Source organism: Cupressus sempervirens, chromosome 1 (genome assembly GCF_028749045.1).
Source record: "Cupressus sempervirens isolate cs-2001-9-10 chromosome 1, ASM2874904v1, whole genome shotgun sequence".
NCBI lineage: Eukaryota > Viridiplantae > Streptophyta > Pinopsida > Cupressales > Cupressaceae > Cupressus > Cupressus sempervirens.
This window is the reverse complement of record NC_143118.1, coordinates 584,045,455-584,068,062: the sequence shown is the minus strand read 5'-3', so window position 1 is coordinate 584,068,062 and position 22,608 is coordinate 584,045,455. Positions and strand designations below refer to the sequence as shown.

General features: G+C 34.6%; 1 protein-coding gene across 2 annotated transcripts; it reads right to left on the bottom strand.

Annotated features, from left to right (window-relative positions):
- Positions 1-14,369: 14,369 nt before the first annotated feature.
- LOC149578764 (auxin response factor 16-like) lies at positions 14,370-21,421 on the bottom strand. 2 transcript variants are annotated; one of them, XM_089831439.1, is made up of 4 exons: positions 21,315-21,414; positions 20,120-21,228; positions 15,094-16,178; positions 14,370-14,877 (listed from the first exon to the last, which is right to left on the bottom strand). In XM_089831439.1, the coding sequence occupies exons 1-4, from the start codon at positions 21,397-21,399 to the stop codon at positions 14,808-14,810; spliced, it is 2,349 nt and encodes a 782-aa protein (XP_089687565.1). In that variant the 5' UTR covers positions 21,400-21,414; the 3' UTR covers positions 14,370-14,807. The 2 variants fall into 2 exon arrangements, with proteins under 2 accessions (XP_089687565.1, XP_089687562.1); XM_089831436.1 differs by having other exon boundaries at positions 20,120-21,421.
- Between the last annotated feature and the right edge of the window lie 1,187 nt (positions 21,422-22,608).

The window sequence follows — 22,608 nt, the reverse complement described above, 5'->3', positions numbered from 1 at the left end:
TGTTCAAAGTCTATGGGCCTTTTGGCCTATAGCGGTTAGTTCATGTTATGTTCTTGTTACTCTTACAAGATGTTTGAAAAGTGGGAGAATGTTAGGAATAAGGTGTCTCAACCTTGGATAATTCATATTCTTCTTCTTTTTTGTAAATGTATTTTTTTCAAATAATTTAATTAAGTGTGGGTGTTCATGTCGAGTTGGTATGTTGATGTGTCACTCCACTTGTATGTGTAAACATCTTGAATTGTGTGTAAGGAGATCATGGTTGAAATGATTATGACAAATTCTTATGACACATAAGAGATATCTCTGGAAGATTTGATGATGGGTGAAGATGTGAAGACATGTGGCAATTGATCATTGAGTACTGTACACTCGATTCTCTGACTCACGCGTGGGGTTCAGGGCATCGGGCTAAAAAAAATTTGGGTTCCTATTTTTTTGGAGAATGGTAAAATCCTAATATTGTTGTTCTTTGGAAGTTTCCCTAAAAGGGAAAGTGCATGATATAAGAATTTTTAGGGTTGCAGATAGGAGAGAGAAAGTGTATTATTAGTATGGTATGTTGCTACTGGATTGGTCTTCTTTGTCCTGAAAGAACTTACATTGCAATTGTGTTGTAACCTTTTGTGTTGAAGATAATACATTGTACATGTTTTGGAGGGGTGGGGTTGTTTTACCGAAAGGTTTTTCCCCACCGACATATCTTTGTGTTTATGTCAAATTTTGTTTCTCTATCTATTTTTTGTATTCATGGTTAACTACAATATTATTGTTTACATAATATCGAATTTGAAATTATAAGGATTTAATAGGAATTCGCACAATACTTTCCTTAAGGGATTAGTGTAGGAAGTTAATTTCGCACCTGAGTTTCCTTACATAAAGAGGGTATAAATCATCAAAAAAGGGCAAAATAAGTACACTAGAGTGCTCCTAGAACTTGTCCGAGAAAAACCTAGAAACCATTTTCAAATCTGAGAACTTTGATTTTTTAGCAAATTGAGCACCTTGCACAAAATTTACTGAAGTGTGCTTCTCCAAAGGTGCGCAAGGTGCACTTCTCCACAAGTGTGCTGGAAGTTTTTGAAGAAGTCAGAGGTGCACCAACAATTAATTTCTAGTTCTAAATTTAGAGCTTTCCATGCACCGAAAATGCATTCTGACGTGAGTTCAACTCCTACAAACCTTCAAAGAGGGTTGAGCTTCTATTTTTGGCATCTCCAGAGACTCCTACATCATCTAATGGCTTTCTTATCCTTTTTATTTTCTCATGTTTTCTTTTTTTTAAGACATGTAAAGGCTCATGCACCTATTAAATGATATAAACAAGGGTGGAGTCCTACTTAGCACCAGTTAGGGACTCAATTTGTATGGAGATAGATTTATTTTATTAGTTTAGAAGAATATATTTGCATGAAGAGATCTCTCACTCTCAACTCAAATTAAGGAGAAGATTTCTTATAAATTGAGGAAATATTCTAGGTTGTTATTTTGATGTAATAATATATACTATTGGTGCTCTCATTCAGAGTGTAGTTATTCTTGCCTGAGTGTGTTATATTTTGTGAATGTATTTTCATGGGGTGTAATGAAGCCAATAGTTTTGTTGTGTTATTTTGATTGAGTGATCTTTTAATTCCGGTGTTTGCCACATGTTTACAAATTATACTAACATACTTAGTTGGAGAAGAGATCACCTGATTGTTCCTACATAGCTTTTTGTCTCGCATGAGCACACTTTTCGTGGCCTTGTGATCTGATGAAAAGTGAAACATCTTACGGTTACTGAATTCCCATCAATGATTATATTAGTGGAATTAAGGAAGTGTTGCTCCTATTTTCATTGGTTACCTATCGATCTTTTCAAAGGCTTAACTCGTAAACGTGTTGTTTTTGTGGCTTATGTACGATAGGGATTTAATTTTCAAGTCATTTTCTTAAACTTCTTGTTACCCTATCTTCATTATTTTCTTTTACAAACACTTGGTCAATTTTGGAATTCTTATAGTTGCATAGTTAAAACTGCATTCATTGTAAAATAGAAAAATAGAAAAATATTTTTTTTGTGTGTGGTTATTCTTTTGAGATAGCAAGTAGATTCAACATCTTATCCAAATTTGGTCAAAACCAGTAAAGGCCTCCTCATGAACACTCACATTTATCTTCTTTGAGAAGATTCTAGTAGGTCGCAAGATTGCCTAGAACCTTGGAGTTGATCCCATGTTAGCTTTTCAAGAGATGAAGTCAAAAGGATTCCTGTCGTTAAGCATTGTTCACAATGACAGCTCAACAAACTGCAACAATTGTTCCTAAACATTCATTTTTCTCTAAAATAATCAAAGTAGAAGGAACAGTATGACCTATACAAAGATATAAGGTGCCTATTTTCACACCTTTTTCTACTACAAGGGAACCTTTTGAAACCTTCAAATTTTTATCTTTAAAAGTAACTATGCAACCCTCATCACCAAGTTGCCCTACTAAAATTAAATTCCTACTCAACCTTGGAACATATCTTACCTCATGTAGTAGCCAATGATTCCCATTCTGCAACTTAATTTTAACTTTTCCCTTTCCAACAATCTAACAAGGTTCATTATCCTCCAAATAAACAAGCCCAAAATCCTCTTCGACATAATCAATAAAATAACCTCTATGGGGTGTAGCATGAAATGAAACTCCAGAATCTAAAAACCAAGAATAGTTAACACTTTCTAAGTAAAGAAGCAAAGCATCTTCTTGATATTTGTTACTTACCACATTTGCCTCATTGTTCTCTTCTAGTTTACCTCCTTCATTATTTTTTCGAGTCTAACAATCTTTCTTTTTATGCCCCAGTTTTCCACAATACCAACAATCTCTTGGTCCTCTAGATTAAGATCTCTTTCCCTTTGACTTTCCTCTTGATTTCCCACAATTTCCAAAATTATTTCCTCTCTAAGTCATTCTACCTATGCTTTGTGCTTTCAAAGCACTTCTTGGTGTAGATCCACCTAAGGTTTTCCTACGAGTTTCTCCACTCAAAATAACACCAATCACATCATCAAATTTTAGGGTATTAGATCCAGAAACATAATTACTCACAGCCATTAGCAAGCCATTCCAGCTTTCAAGCAAAGAACATAAAATCAAGAGAGCCCTAATTTCTTCATCAAATTTGACATTCATAGAAGATAACTAACTAGCAATAGTATTAAACTCATTTAAATGGTATGTAATGGATCCACCTTCTATCATCTTCATATTAAATAAACACCTCATGAGAAATATCTTGTTTGAAGTGGAGGACTTTTCATATAGTTTCACTAGGGTTTGCATCAACTCTTCCTCATCTTCACTTTTGTAATGTTAAATGTCACTAATGGTGCCAAGCATAATTGAATACTTCCAAGTGCCTTTCTATCTAAAATCTCCCAATCCTCATGTATCATAGTTCTATGTTTTTTTTTTTTTTTCCTTCCAATGGCTTCCATAAATCCGTTTGATAAAGATAGTCCTCCATTTGCATCTCCAATAACTAAAAGTTTTGCCCATTGAACTTCTCAACCTTCAGCTTACCCTTGTCCACCATCACTCCCACTCAACCATTAGACCTTCCTACAAAATATAGCTACAAAAAAAAAATTGATGACGGTCTGGCTAAAAAAAAATGATGAGAGTGTGACTCTGACACTACTTGTTAAGTTTAACCATAGACAGAAATAATAGTTACATGCCGATATAACCAATATCAAAAAATAATAAAATGCACAAAATGATAACACAAGACAAGAGGATTTAACATGGTTTACCCAATTTCTAGGCTACATCCACCAACAAGAAGTCCAATATTATTAGTATCCAGTGATTACAATCTGCAATTCCTTATAGCTCAATACTACCGCAAGAAGCTACAATATCACCATACATTATAAAATCCCTAACCCTAAGGAATTTTATACAATCTTTTTCGCTTACAAAATTAGGGCTAACATAAGTCATCCAATAGAAAAAAATATAAGTTGACACCTTTTACAATATAAGGTCATTTTAAGGGAGTGCACCTGGGGCACTGGCCCAGCAAGGGCACTACCCCTTGACCTTATCTTGGGGTGCTGCCCCCAAACCATCATAGAAATAATCTCGGGAGAAGAAATCACACCGAGTAAAGCTCTAAGTCTGATTAGGCTCCACATCACAACAATTAAGGCTAGAATAAGTCATCCAATTGAAAAATAGTAGTCAACGCCTTTTTATAATAATAAAGTCAAATGAGCTTTTGGGGGCATTGCCCACCAAAACCCCCACAGGGGCATTGCCCCTCGACCCCACTCTATACCATGATAGGGAGCATAAACAGAAATAATAATTACATGCAAATATAACCAATATCAAAGAATAAAAAAGCACATAAAAGAGAATGTGAAACACAAGGATTTATTGGGGTTCACCCAATCCTTGGGCTACGTGCACCAATAGTGAGTCCAATATTCTTATTATCCAGTGATTACAATCTATAATCCCTTACAACTTAATACCACAACAAGAAGCTACAAATTCATCATACATTATGAAATCCCTAACCCTAAGCCATTTTATACAAGAATTTTGTCACTTACAAAATTAGGCTTAGGATAATTCATCCAATAAAAAAATAGCAGTCGATACCTTTTACAATAATAAAGTTAGTTGAGCTTCAAAGGGTGTTGTCCTTGAAAACCCTTGCGGGGGCATTTCCCCTTGACCCCACCCTATACCATGATAAGGAGCGCACTTGGGGCTTTGCCCTAGGACTCCATCTTGGGAGTGCTTTCTCCAAACCTTCATAGAACAATCTAGGGGGGGACCATGCCAAATAAAGTAGGAAGAAATTAACCTCCGAGTCTAATTAGGCTCCATGTAAGAACAACAAGACACCAAAGGTAGTAAGCCAAAGGTTTCTTCTTATAGTTGTGCTTCAATGGTGGATTTTTTTTCTCTTCTTTTGTAGGCCAATGAGGCCACTTAGAGTGAACACTATAGTACTAATCCATCCATTGTAAAAATTGCCTTAACAAATGTTCTTATTCATGAGAATTAGCTTCTTTCTAGTTTTTTCCATCTTGGATTTTCGACTCAAAAATCTAGTGTTCATTATGTTTGGTTCATGTGCATGTTCTTTCATGTTTACATATAATTTAGATGAATGGTTAAAGAATTAATTTTCTATATCTTAAAATCTATGAAATTGATAAAAGAAATTAATCAACAACTAATCCACCTCCTCCTTCATTGTCTAGGACATTCCATAATAGGTATTAGAGAATTGATCCAGACAATGAATCTAACTAATTGGGGAGATTCGATGGTGCATAATGTTTATGTTCCTACCTTTGATGGATCTAACTATGCTTTCAAGAAAGAGAATATCATAGGATAATTAGTTTCTTTGAGTTCCAAGACTTGGAAGGCTATAGAGATGAAATATATTGTGTTGGAAAATGGACGTACTCCTCTAGATAAGATAAATGTGTATGATGTATGCCATTTTTATTACATTATTTAAAATTTATTTGGTGAAGGTTGTTGGATGAGGAATTTCTTATGAAAGTAGAGAAAAAATATAAAAATCTATGAGTGAAATGATAGGGTTAAACAAGATAATGTACAAATTGTTGAAGACAAATGCAAGAATGTGAGAATGGAAGAAGGAGAAGATATTGCAATCTACCTTCAACAATTGGAAATGCTACAAATGAGATGATAATTCTTAGCAGCATTCTGAATGATAAGGATGTGAAAGAGAAAAATTTGAGGACTCTATAAAAAAAACTATTGTAATAAGGTTGGAACAATTGAAGAGGTGTGTGACCTATCAAAATACATGAAAGCATAATTGATTAACTCTCTAAGTGCATTTAAAATGAGAAAGCTTGAAAAATACAACATAGATTTGAGATTGGTTTCAAAGTGATTGTGGTTGATGAAGAATCAGAAGACAAAAGAAAAGATGAAGCAAAAGAAAATTTAGTAAGGAGGTTGAAAGGAACGGGTAAGTATATAGGTGGTGTACCCTCTTAAATGATTGAAGTATCGAAGGGTTGGTAATATTGTTATTAGATATTCATAAAAAGGGACAAGAACAAAACTAAAGTTCAATAAGAAGGCCTATTATGTGGCAGATTAGAAGGGGACTATTTATTTTATGTTGTAGAAGTTGAACCTAAACCTAAAGTTAGCAATATAACAACTCTAGAAAGTAATACTAAAATTGTTTCTACCACAAAGAATGAATAGTTAATTGATAGTAGTTTCTCTAATAATATGGCCAGTAACAAAAACAAGTTTGTGAAACTTGAAAAATATGATAGCAGTTTTGTTAGATTTGGAGATAATTAGATTGCACAAATTGTTGGAATAGGTTCCATTTGGTGAACCTGGCATGAAAAGATTGGAAAAGAGGTAAATTTTCATAATGAAAGCAACCTCAAACTTTCAAATAAATAAAAACTAATCTAATCTACCATTGAAGCCATTGAAATGAAGGTGCATAAATAAACATGAAAAACACCCCCTTTACATGATGCTCCAATGTTATCCTTTCTTCTCCATAGAGTTGATGTTGATGTAGCTCCAATTGACAAGATGCACATACAATTGAAAGCAAGATGATGATAGCAATTTGATAGCAAGATGATATGATAGCGAGAATACTTGTATCGTGATTAGCCAAAACAAGTGCATAATGGCTCAATTTATAGGATTTTGAAGCCAAATGCAAGAAATGGAAAGAAAGAATGCAATGGAGAAAGATGTCATAATTGTGTGTGAAACTTAGAAATTTTCTATGAAAATGAAATTAAATTTGGAAAATTATGACACAATATGAAAAATTATTGCAATGTGTAAGAATTATGCATAGAAATGTGTAAGAAAAATGCATAAAAAATGTAAGAGGTGTAAGCTAAAAATTAGGAATGTGAAGAATGGGAAATTTTGAATTTTAAAAACTCACAATTCCCTCTAAAATGGAATTAGAAATTATGGAATTATGATTATGAAATTAGGAAAATAGAAAATGGAAAATGGAAAATTAGAATTAGAATTTGGGAAATTAGGAATTAGAATTTAGGAAATTAGGAATTCCCATAGTTCATAAAAATGGAATCAATTAATTAATAAAGATTAATTAATTGAAAAAGGTTAGTAAAGAGGAATCATTAATAAGAGGGGATTAAATTAAATGATAGAGAAATAGGAATAGACTATGGGTTATCTAATCCTATGGGAGAAATTAACAAATTTATTGGCCAAGATGATGAAATAAATGCAAGGTAACACTATTGAAGGATCATGATGAAAATGCAAATAAATAGGATCATATTGGATTGATTAAAGCCAGGATCAAATAAAATAAATGACACTAGATGAATGACATGAAATGATGACTTGTCAAAGACATGTGACAAGGGTTGATGACATATGACATTTAATGAACATTGTAAATGCCACAAGATTGATTGAAATTGATTGATAGGGTTGATAATAATAACATCAATAGACATAGTCAATGTTATTAAATTGATTGAATCAGGACATGGTTAGACACTGAAGGACTCAAGAATGTCGAGGCTCGAATTGATGACAAATGATGATATGCCAAGGACACATGACATGTATTAATGAATGTTGATAAGGCACTAAAGGACGTAACAATGCATAAAGGATTGATGATGATAAGATGACACTGCAATGGGTTTGAATTGCTTCTAAGATTATCTACATTTTGATTGAATGATGATCAAGTTGGCCAAAATATCAAAGTTAGTGAAGTGAGAAAATGGGACGAGTTAAGATGTGAAGGTCATGAAAGAGTAGGTGCAAACCATTTTTGAGCCTCTACATCACAATGGTGGTTGTAAAATCCGAAAGGGATTTATAAAGTTCATTGCATGCACAAGGATTACAAGAAATATGCATCAATTGGATGCTACTACAAGACATAAATTGTTATCTCAGTTTGATGAATGTTGGCAGTGTTATCGAAGGATACATTACCTCTACTATGATAATTTGGTGAAAATTAACTTGGAAAGGACAATGAGAGATCTACCAAGATTGATCGAATGTTTGTACAGGTTATTGAGTTGGAGTAAAAACTAAGGGAACATTTAGAGGAAAAGAAAAATCTGCTTCTTAATAGTTGAACTTGATGAAAATAGACCTAAGTGGTCCAACCAAAATACAAAGTCTACAATATGAAAATTATTTTATGCACTTACTTGATGATCATCCTAAAACGACTTAGGTTACATTCAAGATTATCAAAGATAGATTTTAATGTGAAACTAATCGAGGAGAGTTTTTTAGTAATGGATTTAACATCTTTTGTGAGATGCATGGGATTAGAAAACTATTTTTAGCCCCTAAGACACCACAATAGAATGATGAATTAGAAAGTTTACACCAAACAATACAAATAAGATATGAATCTGATGAGTCTACATACAAAGAAATAGAAGGGAAGAAACTAGAAGAAGATGGGAGAAATCACACATAGAAGAAGATGAGGGGAATCACTTAGAAATGTAGACTATTGAACATAAGAATAAAGGAGATGTTCTTTTTGAGATTGAACTTGAGATAATTGAAGAAGCTTGTGGTGATCAAAGTTGGATGAAGGAAATGAAAGAGGAGCAAGAACAAATTAAGAGAAATCTCAATTGAGAAATTGTTCCAAGACTGGAAGACAAAGATGTTATTGGAAAAAAGTGAGTGTTTCAAAATAAAATGGATGACGATGGACATGTGAGAAAGAAGGCAAGATTGGTCTACAAAGGATATACTCGGAGTTCTAACATTAGTTTTGAAGAAGTTTTTGTTTCTTAACTGGAAGTAATTGGAGAGTTTTTGAAATTTTTGGCATTCAAGAATTTTGAAGTGTACCAAATGGATGTGAAGTCAACATTTTTTAGCGAAGAGCTAAAAGAAGAGGTTTACATTAAGAAACTAAAAAGACTTGAGTTGTCAAGTGATCCTAATATTGTTTGCAACTTGAAGAAGGTTGTGAGTGGATTGAAGCAAGTTCGCAAAGCATGGGACATGAGACTAAATATTTATTTTAAAGATCAGAGCTTTTAGAAAGGGTCTATTGGTAGAAAACTTTATTCTAAATTGGAATCTAGAAAATTTATTAATAGTTATGGTTTTTATGCACGGATTAATATTTGGAGAAAATAATGGCTTGTGTGAGGAACTTTTTATCAAATTCATGGTGAATTTAAGATGTCCATGATTGGTGAGTTAAAAAAAAAATTCTTAAATTGCAAGTGACTTAGATTAATGTAGGCATTTTTATCTTTTAGTCAAAATTTATAAAAGAGTTGTCAAAGAAGTTTAGACTAGAAAATTACAAGTTGGTGTATTCATTGGTGTGGGGTGCCCTATCTCTATATCAGGGAGGATACATATTGAAACGCCTTTTGTATGCATGCACATTTGAAAAAATCACCTCCACCTCCACCTCCTATGAGCATTTTCAGAATGAGTAAATCATTGAAAAAATTACCTTAGTTGATATTATTATTCATAGGAATTAAATTTTTAGTGATTTTTGCCATCTTGAGTTTTCCACATAAAGAATTGATATTCATTGTATATAGTTCATGTTACGTTATTTCATATTTACATCTAATTTAGATAAATGGTCAAAAAATTAATTTGTCAAATCTAGATGTGTTAAATGATGACAAGTTTAATCTACAATTGATTCACCCAATCGCTCTCAATTGTCCACAACATTCAACAAGATGAACCTAGTGAAAATTGTAATGATATGATATATTGGCATATGTAATTATTAGTTCCATGTGGACTAAAGAATTTGCTCCCAATTGGTCAAATATTTCTAGCATCAAAGGATTTTCAAATCTAGTCAAAGATATCTACATCATTCAAGATCAAATGTGTGTGTTCCAATAGAGAAATGAATAATTTAAAACTCTTCATCCAGACAAATGAGAAACAAGGGGCGCATGCACCAAAGTTCCTACCTTCATAATTTTATGGTTGATTGAAGTAGATTTTGGTTAAAATATAATGTATTTAATTTAATAAAATAACAAATAAATAGTAATGAAAAATATAACATTATAGTGCTAAACCAAATTAAATTACGAGTATAGTTAGTATATTATTAAATTATATAACTGCAATGATGTATATTAATTAAAATAGTAAAAGAATATATAAATAAACATTATAATATCATGCTAAATTAAAATTAGATGACATTCTAAAGAACATTTATCATACCAAAGATATTTATCAACTAATTATACATGAGATATAGATAAAATTGTATAATTTTTTTTAAAAGGAGTTAAATTGATTAATTTCAATTATTAAATTGTTTGATATATCTTGTTCAAGTGATAAATTCATCCAATTGCAGAAGCTGGACAATATTATTAAGGTTAAATATAATGCATAAAAAATATATATATATAAATTAATTTTAAAATAACATTTATGCTTTAAAAAAACTAAATACACTTATAATAAATAAAGTTGATAATATACCAAGCTAAACAATTTGAAATTTATTAAAATTGATACAAAATTAATATTATGTATTTTAAAGTATAAATTAAAAATATCAATATAGTAAAAATTATATATGTTAAATAAATGTATAATCTAATAAAATTATATATATAAATAAAAAATAAAAGAAAATGTATTAAAAGCATTGGTTTAGATATGTAAAAATAAAAATAATTAAATTCTAATTTAAACTTACATACAAATTAAAATTAAAATAAATATGAAATTAAACTATATAAAAAATAATTTTTGAAAATTGACAATTTAAGAGAGTTAAAATGTCTATATTTGATTAAAGTATCTATATTTGAATAACATTTTACAAATTACAAAGATAAACATCAATTAAAACTAATTGTTTTTTTTTTTTTAAGTTTATCCACTTGTCACAAATGTGGGAAATTAATGCATTCATTAATAGAGGTGTTAAAAAAATGATTATTTTAAAAAAAAAGTTTATCCATTAATGCTTCCATTAATAGAGGTGTTGAAAAAAAAGGTATTTTTTATGAAGAAAATTGAATTTTTTCATTGCCTTTTTCATCATGAACCAATAAAGTTTTAAAAAATTGTATTTTTCAATTTCAAAAAAATATGCAAATTAATAAACCTTTTGCAAACATTGGTATATCAATAAAAAATTTTAATTATAGAACTAATATGGAACTTGGTGATTCCATTAGGGCCCGTTTGGTTGCAAGCGTAGGAATTGAGAATTAGAATAGAAAATTTGAATGAGAATGGAAAATGAAGAATAGGAATGGAAAAATGCAATCCAATCTTGTTTATCCCTTGTTTGGTTATGCAAGCTTAAATTGGAATAGGGTTAACTTGCAATCGGCGCCGTTTGAAAATATTTTGAAGATGCAATCGGCGCCATTGGAAAATCGCTGAAATATTTGAAAATATTGAAAACAAAGTTCCCGCGCTCACCCTAGGTCAAAGCGGATTTGAAAATTTAATCAAATTTGAGAAAGCGAAAATGAATGCAAGAATAGCAATTCCAATTACAGGTATTTTTTGGAATGGACAAAAGCTCATTTTGGGGCTAAAATGAGAATACGTATTCCTATTCCCTATTCCTATTCCACGCACCAAACAAAGAATACAAATCATACTCTAATTTCCTATTCCTATTCCGGTTGTATTCCAGCAACCAAACGGGCCCTTAGTTTCCTGCCAAAGGCAAGAACTAATAATGATGGAAATGATTAAAATCTTCCATGTTTCTCAAAGATTTTGCTCAGAACCGCATAATTGTCATAATTTGCACAATTTCAAGCTCCTTCGTATTCTTAAAAGTCAACTAAGGTTCCTATATGAACACCAAGTTAGTTAAATTTTCTAGCCCTAATTTATTAAATTATTAATGTTAATCTCCAATATAATAGGGTATATAAGGTTAATAAATACCAAAGTCTAATTTTATTGCTTTCCTCTACAATTTCTTGCTCACCTAGGCCTTATTTTAACAATCTCGGTCTCATATGCCCAACATTCTTAATCTAATTCAATTCCAAATTCTTGCTCACCTAGGCCTTATTTTAGCAGTCTTAATCTCACAAATTATTACTTCTTGATATTTTGAATCACAAGTCCGAATTTGGACCTGCATTGAAAGGAGAAGGTTGTCTTGAACTTGCTCCCCACAATTGAGGCCTAAATTTAAATCATTCAATGGTTAACTTGTGAAAGTTGGAAATTGCAATCTTTAAGGCGAGAGACAAAAAGTCTACAAACATCGATGTCAAATCTATGGTGAAAGATCATTCCCACAAGTCAAATTCATAAGCTTCTTGACATTTTGAATCCCAAGTCCGAATTTGGACCTGCATTGATAGGAGAAGGTTGTCTTGAACTTGCTCCCCACAATTAAGGCCTAAATATAAATCATTCAATGGTTAACTTGTGAAAGTTGGAAATTTCAATCTTTAACGTGAGATGCAAAAAGTCTACAAACATCAATGTCAAATCTATGGTGAAAGATCATTCCCACAAGTCGAATTCATAAGCTTCTTGATATTTTGAATCCCAAGTCCAAATTTGGACCTGCATTGCCAGGAGAAGGTTGTCTTGAACTTGCTCCCCACAATTAAGGCCTAAATATAAATCATTCAATGGTTAACTTGTGAAAGTTGGAAATTGCAATCTTTAAGGCGAGATACAAAAAGTCTACAAACATCAATGTCAAATCTATGGTGAAAAGATCATTCCCACAAGTGGAATTCGTAAGCTACCCAATCACAATTTACTCATTTCAAATCTAATATCCAATTTGGTTTCATTAATTATTATTTTCATTCTTAAATTCATTAACCAATCTTACAATTTCAAGTTCATTAGTAAGGTACACGTTTACTTTTTATTATTTTATTTTATTTTCATATCCAAATAAGTAAATATCTCTACTTAATCACCACTGATTATTAAAACTCATTACTCTATATATTTATATAATGATATATAAGAAAAACTATATCAAAAGTCTAGAACGGTGATATATGGAGTTTCACTTTGACAGCCAACTTGCAATAATCATGAGATGTGGACCTAGAGGACAAGTCATAATCAACTCGCATAATCGTGAGATGGTGACCTAGAGGGCAAGTCATAATCAGTAAAAGGGAAGAAACAATAAGATCGAGGAGTACAAAGATAAAGTCACGGTTATGGATGTTTCAACTGATCTCATTTCTATTATAGTCTATTGATGTAATGTAAAAGCTAGATTACCATTTATACACAGTTAGTACCTAAAAGAGAACAGATGCTGCTCGATTTGAAGTCACCATTAGCACATAGAAACACTTGCCAACAAAATATCAATGAACTCTACCTTTGTACGGTGAAGATATTATTCATATTCTTAGTGGTTGGAACCATGGTACTTATTCATTCTTGAACTCTACATTGTCAAAAATGAAACAGAATACCAGTTGCAGTTTTAATGCACATAGTGGAGAAATGGCATATCACAGAGTATGTTCAAAATAAATAGTTTCAATCTAGCACAAAATAAATAATAAGACTCTAGTTCAAGGATTTGTGTATCATTCATGCAACATTAAAGAGCACTTTAACTTTCTAGTCCTCGTAAGTGCACAAACCCATATAGCCAGCCTAATGTAAAACTATTATTAGAAAAGCAGGAAATAAATGCATGCCTCACTCAAGTGAGAAACGTTACTAAAATTCAAAAGCAAGTCACTATCGTAGATTATACGTACAACTAGCAACTTTAGCTGAATGTGCATGCTGTAAACTTCATTTTATATCACTGCTCCAGCATTTAGTGTAAAAAGGAAAATAAAATAATATTCAAAGGCTATTTATTTCCCATGGAAGCAACAAAGAGAAGCTTAACTTGTTGGCCATATTGAAAGCACGAAACCTGTCATATAATATTGAACAAGATTGGCATTAAAATCAGTAGTTTACTTTTGAGGATCAGAGGAAAGCCAAGCAAAATGTATGTTTGCAAACATCAGTATACATGGCATTTGGATACTAATTACTACCATATGCTACTCTCAATAAGGGAAAACTGCAAGTTGCATAATTGTGAAGATGAAAAACGTATTCATGTGAGTAGCCATTAGTTACATGTAGTATGATTCGATGATTTCATACACAAATTCCAAGATAGGGAATATAAAACTACTATAAAAGCATCAAAAAAATTATTCAATATTAAAAACAAACTTCAATATATCCTTTTCTTAGCTTCAGTTTTCATGTATGCTTTATCTAGTTCTTACCTAAGCAGGAAATATATGACAGATGATCCATAGTAAGCAGCGTACACATTCAATTAAGTTTTTGTTCTATCCAACTAGTTAAGGAAATTCACAAAGTGTATCTTAACCATTTGTGATCATGTTCCTGTCAAAATTCAATGTAGTGGACAACTTATAGAGTCAGCATTAGCAGTAGTCCCAAACCATTGTTTGAACTTTGACAGGAAATAGTAAGTCATTGGTTGCATACATTACATCTCATGAAAGTTCTCTGTTGCTGGTTTACTCTTTAAATAAATGTAGCAATGAGTTTTGGAGTCAGAATTTATCTTGATAAAACTTTTATCACCACAAACCTAATTATAGGTTGATTTCTAAGTTGTCTGCCTCCAGAACTCCCTCTCACATTATGCAGTTCATTGCATATAATAACAAATTTACTTATTAGATGATACTCGACATCATAATACAGGAACAGGGTGTACACAATCTTATCCATACCATCAATTATCTTGACATTACATCCCTGCCTGAATCAGAAGCAATTGTAATCCTCCTCACTGTTTTCACAAAATCTCTGCATTCAAATTAAGGATAATTAAAATGATGATTTGGTCAACTGCTAAAACATCTACCTAAGAAATCACTTCTAAAGGCAATCCGCAGGAAAATTACTGCAGAAAAATATTCACATCACATTAAAGAATGCATTTATCATCATTGTAACACAATCTAAATAAATCATGAGTTAATGGCAAAATAGGAACAAAGTTGGATTAGATAGATAACTCACCCATAAGGCTCCTCCCCAGCATGCCTCAGAGTGTTGCCAATGTCCTTGTAGAGAACACGATTTGAAAGCTTAAATTCTTCAATACCAAACATTTTTGCTAAACTGTCATAAAGTTGTTCATATGTACTGAAGAGCGTTAGATCAAGCGTACGGCCTACTTCTTCAGTCTCACTAAAGACTTTACATTGCACAATTGTGTCCTCTGATAACTTTCCTCCCATATTCTTCTTTAAGCTTAAGAAAGCTGACTGATCTTTAAAACTCTGTAAAGTTCCAATAAAGTTGGTGCCAACATCACTGAAGCTTTCACTGCGTTGAGGTCTTACTGTAGAATTGTTAAACATTTTCAAGCCATCTATCCTTTCACTGACTGGTCCTTGAAGCCTATCTAGTTCTTGATTCCCATCACTGGAGCTGTTGCTTGTAAGCCCAGGTGAACCACTGTCTTTGAAGCTTGGAAAGCCTAGCTCATCCGGAGAGTTCGTTACATCTTGCTCCTGCTTTTCGGATTTTGGTGACTGTACCATATGAATAGGCGTCCCAAACAACACAAAGGACGTGGTCTTAGGGGTTGAGCTATCAGTATACTTACTAACTTTTTGCTCACTTTGTGATGAATTCCCCATGGTCAGTGAACAAGAGAGACTGTTCTGAGCCTTTGATTGTTCAACAGAAAAGCTCCCTATATTAAGATCTGTGGAAACAGGAGTCGTAGCTCCTGGATCGTGGTGATGCAGGTTATCTAAAAATAACCTGGATTGGATTTTGTTTTGACGTATGTCTGAGAAACCAATCCCATAGATACTGTCATGCCTGGCTCCCTGCATGCCTACAGGTACATTGTTTGAAAAACTGTGCCATGAGTTGATTTGCCCTAGCACATTATTGGTGAGAGTGGCCATTTGGAGTCCCATGATTCCTCCTTGGCTCTCAACATGAAACTCAGGAGGCTGTGTAACCCGGAGTTTCTTTTTGGGTAGCATAAATGGTGTCATTTGGATGGTAGGCATATTGGAAACAACTTCCACCAACCAAGGACTAACTCGTTTCACATTTTGCAACAGATCTGGCTCATCCCATGCCACCTGTTTCACAAACATCCAAGCTATTAGAGTCTAGAAGTATTAAAAAAAGCTCAGAACTGCCAAATTGTCGTGCATCAACACTTCCCATTTCTACTTATTTTAAGTTGAATTCCTAGGAAAGCCAAAAAATACTAATAGGTTCTGAAATGATGGTGTTCAGCAGTTAATTTTACAGCACACAATTTTTAATTTCCATTATATCTATTCCAGGCATGTGTCTAGGTAAAATCTACAGCCAATATTACACCAGTTACCAGTTAGAGACTTGAATCATCAAATGATTGGTATTTGTTTACAATTACTTGTGTCATACTTGTTTTGAGTCCAAAAATACTCTGAGAATAATAAATAAGAACTTAGAACTGATAGAGAAAACTTTCCACAAAATTGTAAGTTATATGAAATAATTTGATGTGATTTGCTATAAATTTTTAAGTACTATCTGAATATATTTTGCACGGTGGGCTTGCAGTATTGTCTCTCTTATTGTAGAAGCCTGACTCAATCGTTGGTGCTTCTGCTTGGAAAATTTCCACCAATTTCGACTAATATCACAACCATTACAAAGATCTGCTGAAGAAAAAGAGAAGGCTAGCAGAGCTAGACCCTGTTTGTTCATTTGTATAAAATGGTTCATGTGTATTGGAGGTCATCCTGAGAAAGAACAAATGACAAAAATTCAAAGAAATGAGCACGGGAAAAGATAAAACACTGTTGAATATGATAGTAGCAGAAGCCAAGATGGATAATGTCTAGAAGTCCTTGGACCATCAGAAGACATATCATGTTGATTTCAAAGTTGTAACTTCCTGGAGTTTAAAACTGAGCTCAAATTTGGCTATTTTTTAGAATAAAAGATGGAATAGGATCTTTTGAAAAGATGTCACAATTTGATATTGGCATAAGTTCACAGTGCAATCACAAATGCCAGAAAACTATAATGTATGCTGTTTATTGGCCACCAAGTAGCACGTTAGATTTTATAAGGAATTTCCATGTGACGTAGTCATATAGAGCGAGCCTTCAGAAAAAAGGCATACTGGACACCATCAGGCTCATACACACAAGAGTATCAAGGGTATATTTCATAAGAAGAACATTGTTAACCTAATCAAACATGGCAAGCTACCTTGAAAAGCATCCAGAAGCTGAGAAGCATTAAAATAGGTATTATTGATTAAGAATTTAAATTTTGGGTTTACAAACAGTTCAGACATTAAGTATCACACAGAAAGCCAAATCTGTTTGAAACGGATAAGTCATCCAATGTAAGGATATATTTACATCAAAATAGTGAAGGATGATTAAGAACTCTACGTACTGAATGTCTGATACCGTCTGAGGATGTGCAAACTTAGACAATGGTTTAGAGAGAAACTTGAGCAGCACACTATTTAGACATAACTGGCTACATTAAGTCCCATGTGTTGGCTTTGAGTAGACCTTAAGCTATGAAGTGCACTTAACACAACTGTATACTGTGCATAGATGACTATCGTTGCATAAACTTCATTGTTAAAATATTGTCGACCTGATATAAATTTACCTTGGGAGGCTACATTGACAAGCACCCAGAGACAGGGTAGGTCAAAATACATGTTATATTAGATGTAAATTTGTAGATTCTGCAAAAGGGACTTTGATGCAGAATTATAATGTACATTATATGATACTGCAAATATGTTCATTATATGACACTGAAGATCTAAATTGTGCAGTAAAAAACATGATAAAATCAAAATGTTCATTATATCATGGTCAGCGTTTGTAAATTTTGCTAATGGCAAACCAATAAAGAAGCAGGGTGGAATCAATACATACATTGAATCATATTCAAAAGTTGTAAGTTCTGCCAAAGGGACATCAAAAGCAAAAATATAATTATACTCAGAATTGCATATTATATTATATCAGAGAGTTTTTCCAAGGGGTACTCGATTCACAAGGAGTGTAGAATCATTTCTTTAGTTGCATTATCATGCATTGTTGTGCATTTTGCCAAAGGGTTTTTCATTTGAAAATAGTAAAAAATTAAAATATACATTACTTATAATAACATTTTAATATTTCCCAAAAGGGGCTATGCTTCAGCATTAGAGATCAATCAAAATAAGGGGCAAGAGTGCATTTTGAGAAATAACTTTATAATTGTCACTGCTTCAACCTGAGTGGTCCTAATGGTGAAGGTTCTGTACTCCATAGAAGAAAGTGAGGTTTGAGTCTGAAGGTGTGGGAAAGATGTATGTCTCATTTAAAAGTGTATATGCTAAATCAACAAACAGTCTCCTTCCATTATGGGACAGAACAACAATGGTCTTGGACATCAAATTGGTGCTCTGTAAGCAGGAGAACTCACACTGCATTGATTCAATATATTATACTCAGCAGTATATATAACATTATACTCGGCACTGTATATAATATTATAATCAAAGAACTTTTCCAAGGGATAACTTGATTCACAAGTAGGGTAGAATTGTAATGTTGTTGTGTATTTTGTCAACATGATCTTAATGGGGAGATATAATAGAACCAAAATCATTCATTACTAATAATAACAAATTAACAATTAATAAGTTGGCAAAGGGGCCATTATTAATTAACAAAGATTCATCAAAATATTAAAATCTTTGGTATAATAGACAATGCGTCAACCTCAAGTACAACCTGAGCAAACTAGCAGCAAAGATTGAGTGCTACATAAAAGAAATGTGGGTTTGAATCTGAAGGTATGTAAAGTACGTATGCCTCATTTGACAGTGTACATGGAAAATTGATATCAATACCCCTCCCTTCAAGGATTAAACAAGAATCTTGGACGCCAAATTTGTCTCTGTAAAAAAAGGAGAACTCATGCCAAATTGATATCTCTGTAGGTAGAGACTTAACACTACATAAGCCTTTTCTTTGGTATCACAACTTGATTGCAATGAAACAAGCAAAATTTTAGCGTTAGAACCCTGCATTTACTTTGGCCCTAAATGTTAGGTGACAAAGAAGCCTAGTATTGTGGTCTAAAATAGGGCATGTAGCTACATTTTTGTTTGTTTTGAGGTAATAAGAACATAGAGCAAGCGCTCTATCTATATAAAATGCTGGATGTGCTAATAGCTCAAAAAGAGAGTAACTTTCACTAAGGCTGTGGTACAATGGATGCGGTAAACCGTTGTTTATCATGCACCCAGGTTCGACTCCTTGTTGAGCTATAGTTCTTGGACACCAAATTGGTGTCTCTGTAAGCAGGAGTGCTCATACCAAATTGGTATCTCAGATGGTAGGGACTTAATAAACTACATTTACCTTTACTTTTATATCACAACTTGATTGCAATGAGACAACCGGGCATTTAAGTGTTAGAACCCTGAATCTTCTTAACCTTAAATGTTGTGAGACAGAAAGGCTTAGTAATATGGTCTAAGACAGTGCATGTAGCTACATTTTTGTTTGTTTTGAATTGATAAGGACACAGAGCGAGCGCTACACATAAAATGCTAGATGTGTCCATGGCTGAAAAAAAGGACCTTTTTCACTGAGGGTTTGTGGAACAATGGATGAGGTAAGGAATTGTTTATTGATGCACCCATGTAGTATACTCTAAAACACCGCATATAGCTACTTTTTTGGGGTTTTGGGTGATAATGCTACAGAACGAGCGCTCTATCTACATAAAATGCTAGATGTGGCAATAGCTGAAAAAAGAGAGGTCATTTCATTTTAGGGTACGGTACAATGGATGAAGTTAGTCATTGTTCAGGTTCAAGTCCATGTTAGGCCGTTGAACTTCCAAACTTGGACCACACCAATGCTTGGAGATTTGGGGGCCCGGGATGGGGTCCCACCTGATTGGCTAGCTCAAGCTCAGAATTCATGAATCAACCAAAAAAAAAAATACACCAGAGAAGAGCCCCAAAACCCATCTGAAACTGAGAAAAGAAAAGTACCTGAAGAAGACGCCATGGGGAATTAGGCCAAAGCAGGGGGTCAGCAAACTGGACCGAAGACACAGTGCCCATGAACCAACTGATTCTGGACGAGTCCTCAGTCTCGAAAGGCATCTTGAACCGCAACCCTGCAACCCACTGAATCCTCATGGCAGCCGTAACAAGCTGCGCCCTCACACAAAACTCCGGCGTACTAGCCCGGGGGTAATAAACAACCTCAAAAGCCTGTCCCGATGCCGCCAGAGTAGCAGCCTCGACTACAGATTTAGCCCCAACTCTGCCCCTGTTTCTAGCAAACCCAGTCGAAGAATTCGGCGGAGCTCTCGAAAGAAAATCTGACAAATTATCCGTCCCCCCGCCACTCCACCTCACAGACCTCGCAGAGGACTGCCAATGCCAATCGGCAGCCGAATTAGCAGCACCGTTGTTGCCACTCCGCGCCGAGCGGCGAACCCCGACACAGAGCTCGCCACCGGCGGGGTTTCTCAAGAACACGATGGAATCGCCGGCAACGAGCTTCTTGTGGTTAACGAAAGTACTCCACCCGGTCGTAAGAAGATGCCTCCGCGGAGTCCCTCTGTAAATGTGCCGGAACTTCCAGAGCTCGCCGTGCACGTCCCTGGCATAGACCGTCTGAACAGGCGGATCGTTCGAGTACTCCAGCGGCGGGAAAATCGTCTCCGCGCAGTACCGCGGGACGGAAAACCCTCCCCCATTGTTCGCATCACTCTGCGTCAAGGTCTTTGCAAACGAAGGCGCCTTAACATCCCCGCTCGGCGAAACCTCACCGCTGGTCTCGTTCCCCAGCTCATTGTTCTGCGTAGGCTGAAGGCGAATGCGGGCATAAACTTCATCGGTGTCTCCGTCCGCAAGGTAACTCACAGAGACAACGCTGCAGAGCACCAGAGGGGGAACGGCGAGCCCTCGGGGAAACTCCACAGCAGAGGCCGCGTGCTCGGCATGTCCCTGCGGAAAATAGTAAACTTTGGTCCCCGGGGCAGGCATATTCACCATTCCCCCCGCGCAGGCGTGCCAGAGCTGAGAATCCACTCCATTCTCCGTTTTCCCTATTCTCCCTCCCTGCTCGAGCTTCGTCGCCATTGAAGGACCTCGGGAAAAGCTTCCAAACTCTGGATTTGAAGGATTTGAAGGATTTGCAGCACTCGGAGGTCCTGGATTTAAAAAATTGCACAACTCGGAGGAAGTGGATTTGAAGGATTTTGAGCATTCGGAGGCAGCAGATTTTCCTTTTCCTTTTCCATTTCCCTTTCTTTCTTCATCGTCTTTTCTGATTTTCACCCACCGTTGTGAATTCCAATACCGTGTTGTTTTTAGGACCGGGCTGCCCGCGGGCAGCTCCGGCAACGCATGCGCACGTGGATCGGGCATCTCGCCGTGAAGTTGACCGCATTTCTTTCTGTCAGCCCCCAGTTTTCTCGCCCGACACCCGAATTTTATCAAATGGAAAATAAAGTAGTTGTTAACACGCACTCTAAGACACACAAATGGGCAACGAAATATGTTCTCTTTTTTTTCATTTATTGTTTTATTTTCTGGTTTAAAATGAAATGAGATGTATATTTGCATGTGCGGGACCCTTATTATTTGGTTATGTACATTTGCATTCATGCTGTCTTAGTGTTTGTCTCTTTTCCATCATCTCTCGCCCGGCCTTTTTCTCACCCTTTCTCCGCCCCCATGCACAACCGCCGCAGATTTGGCTCGCCCTTTACGCTGTTTTTGGTGGGGGCATTGGCATTGTCTAAACGAGTTGTTTGTGGAGGTGTAGTTTGTTTCCTTGATGTTGTAGATCTAAATGAGTTGTTTGTGGAGGAATGGTTCCTTTCTTTGTGTTGTGAATTGCTTGATCTTGTGATGTTTGCATGTGGGAATGTTTAAGTGAAGATATGTTGGTGTTTGAATGGTTGTGCTGACGGTTTTGTGTAATATTGTTTATTTGAGGGCATGGTATTGTCTAAAGGAGTTAGGTTTGTTTCTTGGTGTTATTGATTGTTTGATGGTGTTGTCTAAATGAGTTGTTTGTGGAACTATGGCTTTGTTTCTTGATGTTATCGATTGCTTGATCTTGTGATGTTTACATCTGGGGATGTTTAAGTGGAGATATGTCGTTGTTTGAATAGTTGTGTTGACAGTTTCGTGTAATATTGTTTATTTGAGGTCATGGTATAGTCTAAAGGAGTTAGGTTTGTTTCTCGATGTTATTGATTGTTTGATGGTATTGTCTAAATGAGTTGTTTGTGGAACTATGGCTTGTTTCTTGATGTTATCGATTGCTTGATATTGTGGTGTTTTTATGCGAGGATGTTTATCTTAGGATATGTCGTTGTTTAAATGGTTGTGTTGATGGTTTTGTATAATATTGTTTATTTGGGGGTATGGTGTTGTTTAATGGAGTTAGGTTTGTCTCTTGGTGTTATTGATTTTTTGATGGTATTGTCTAAATGAGTTGTTTGTGGAACTATGCCTTG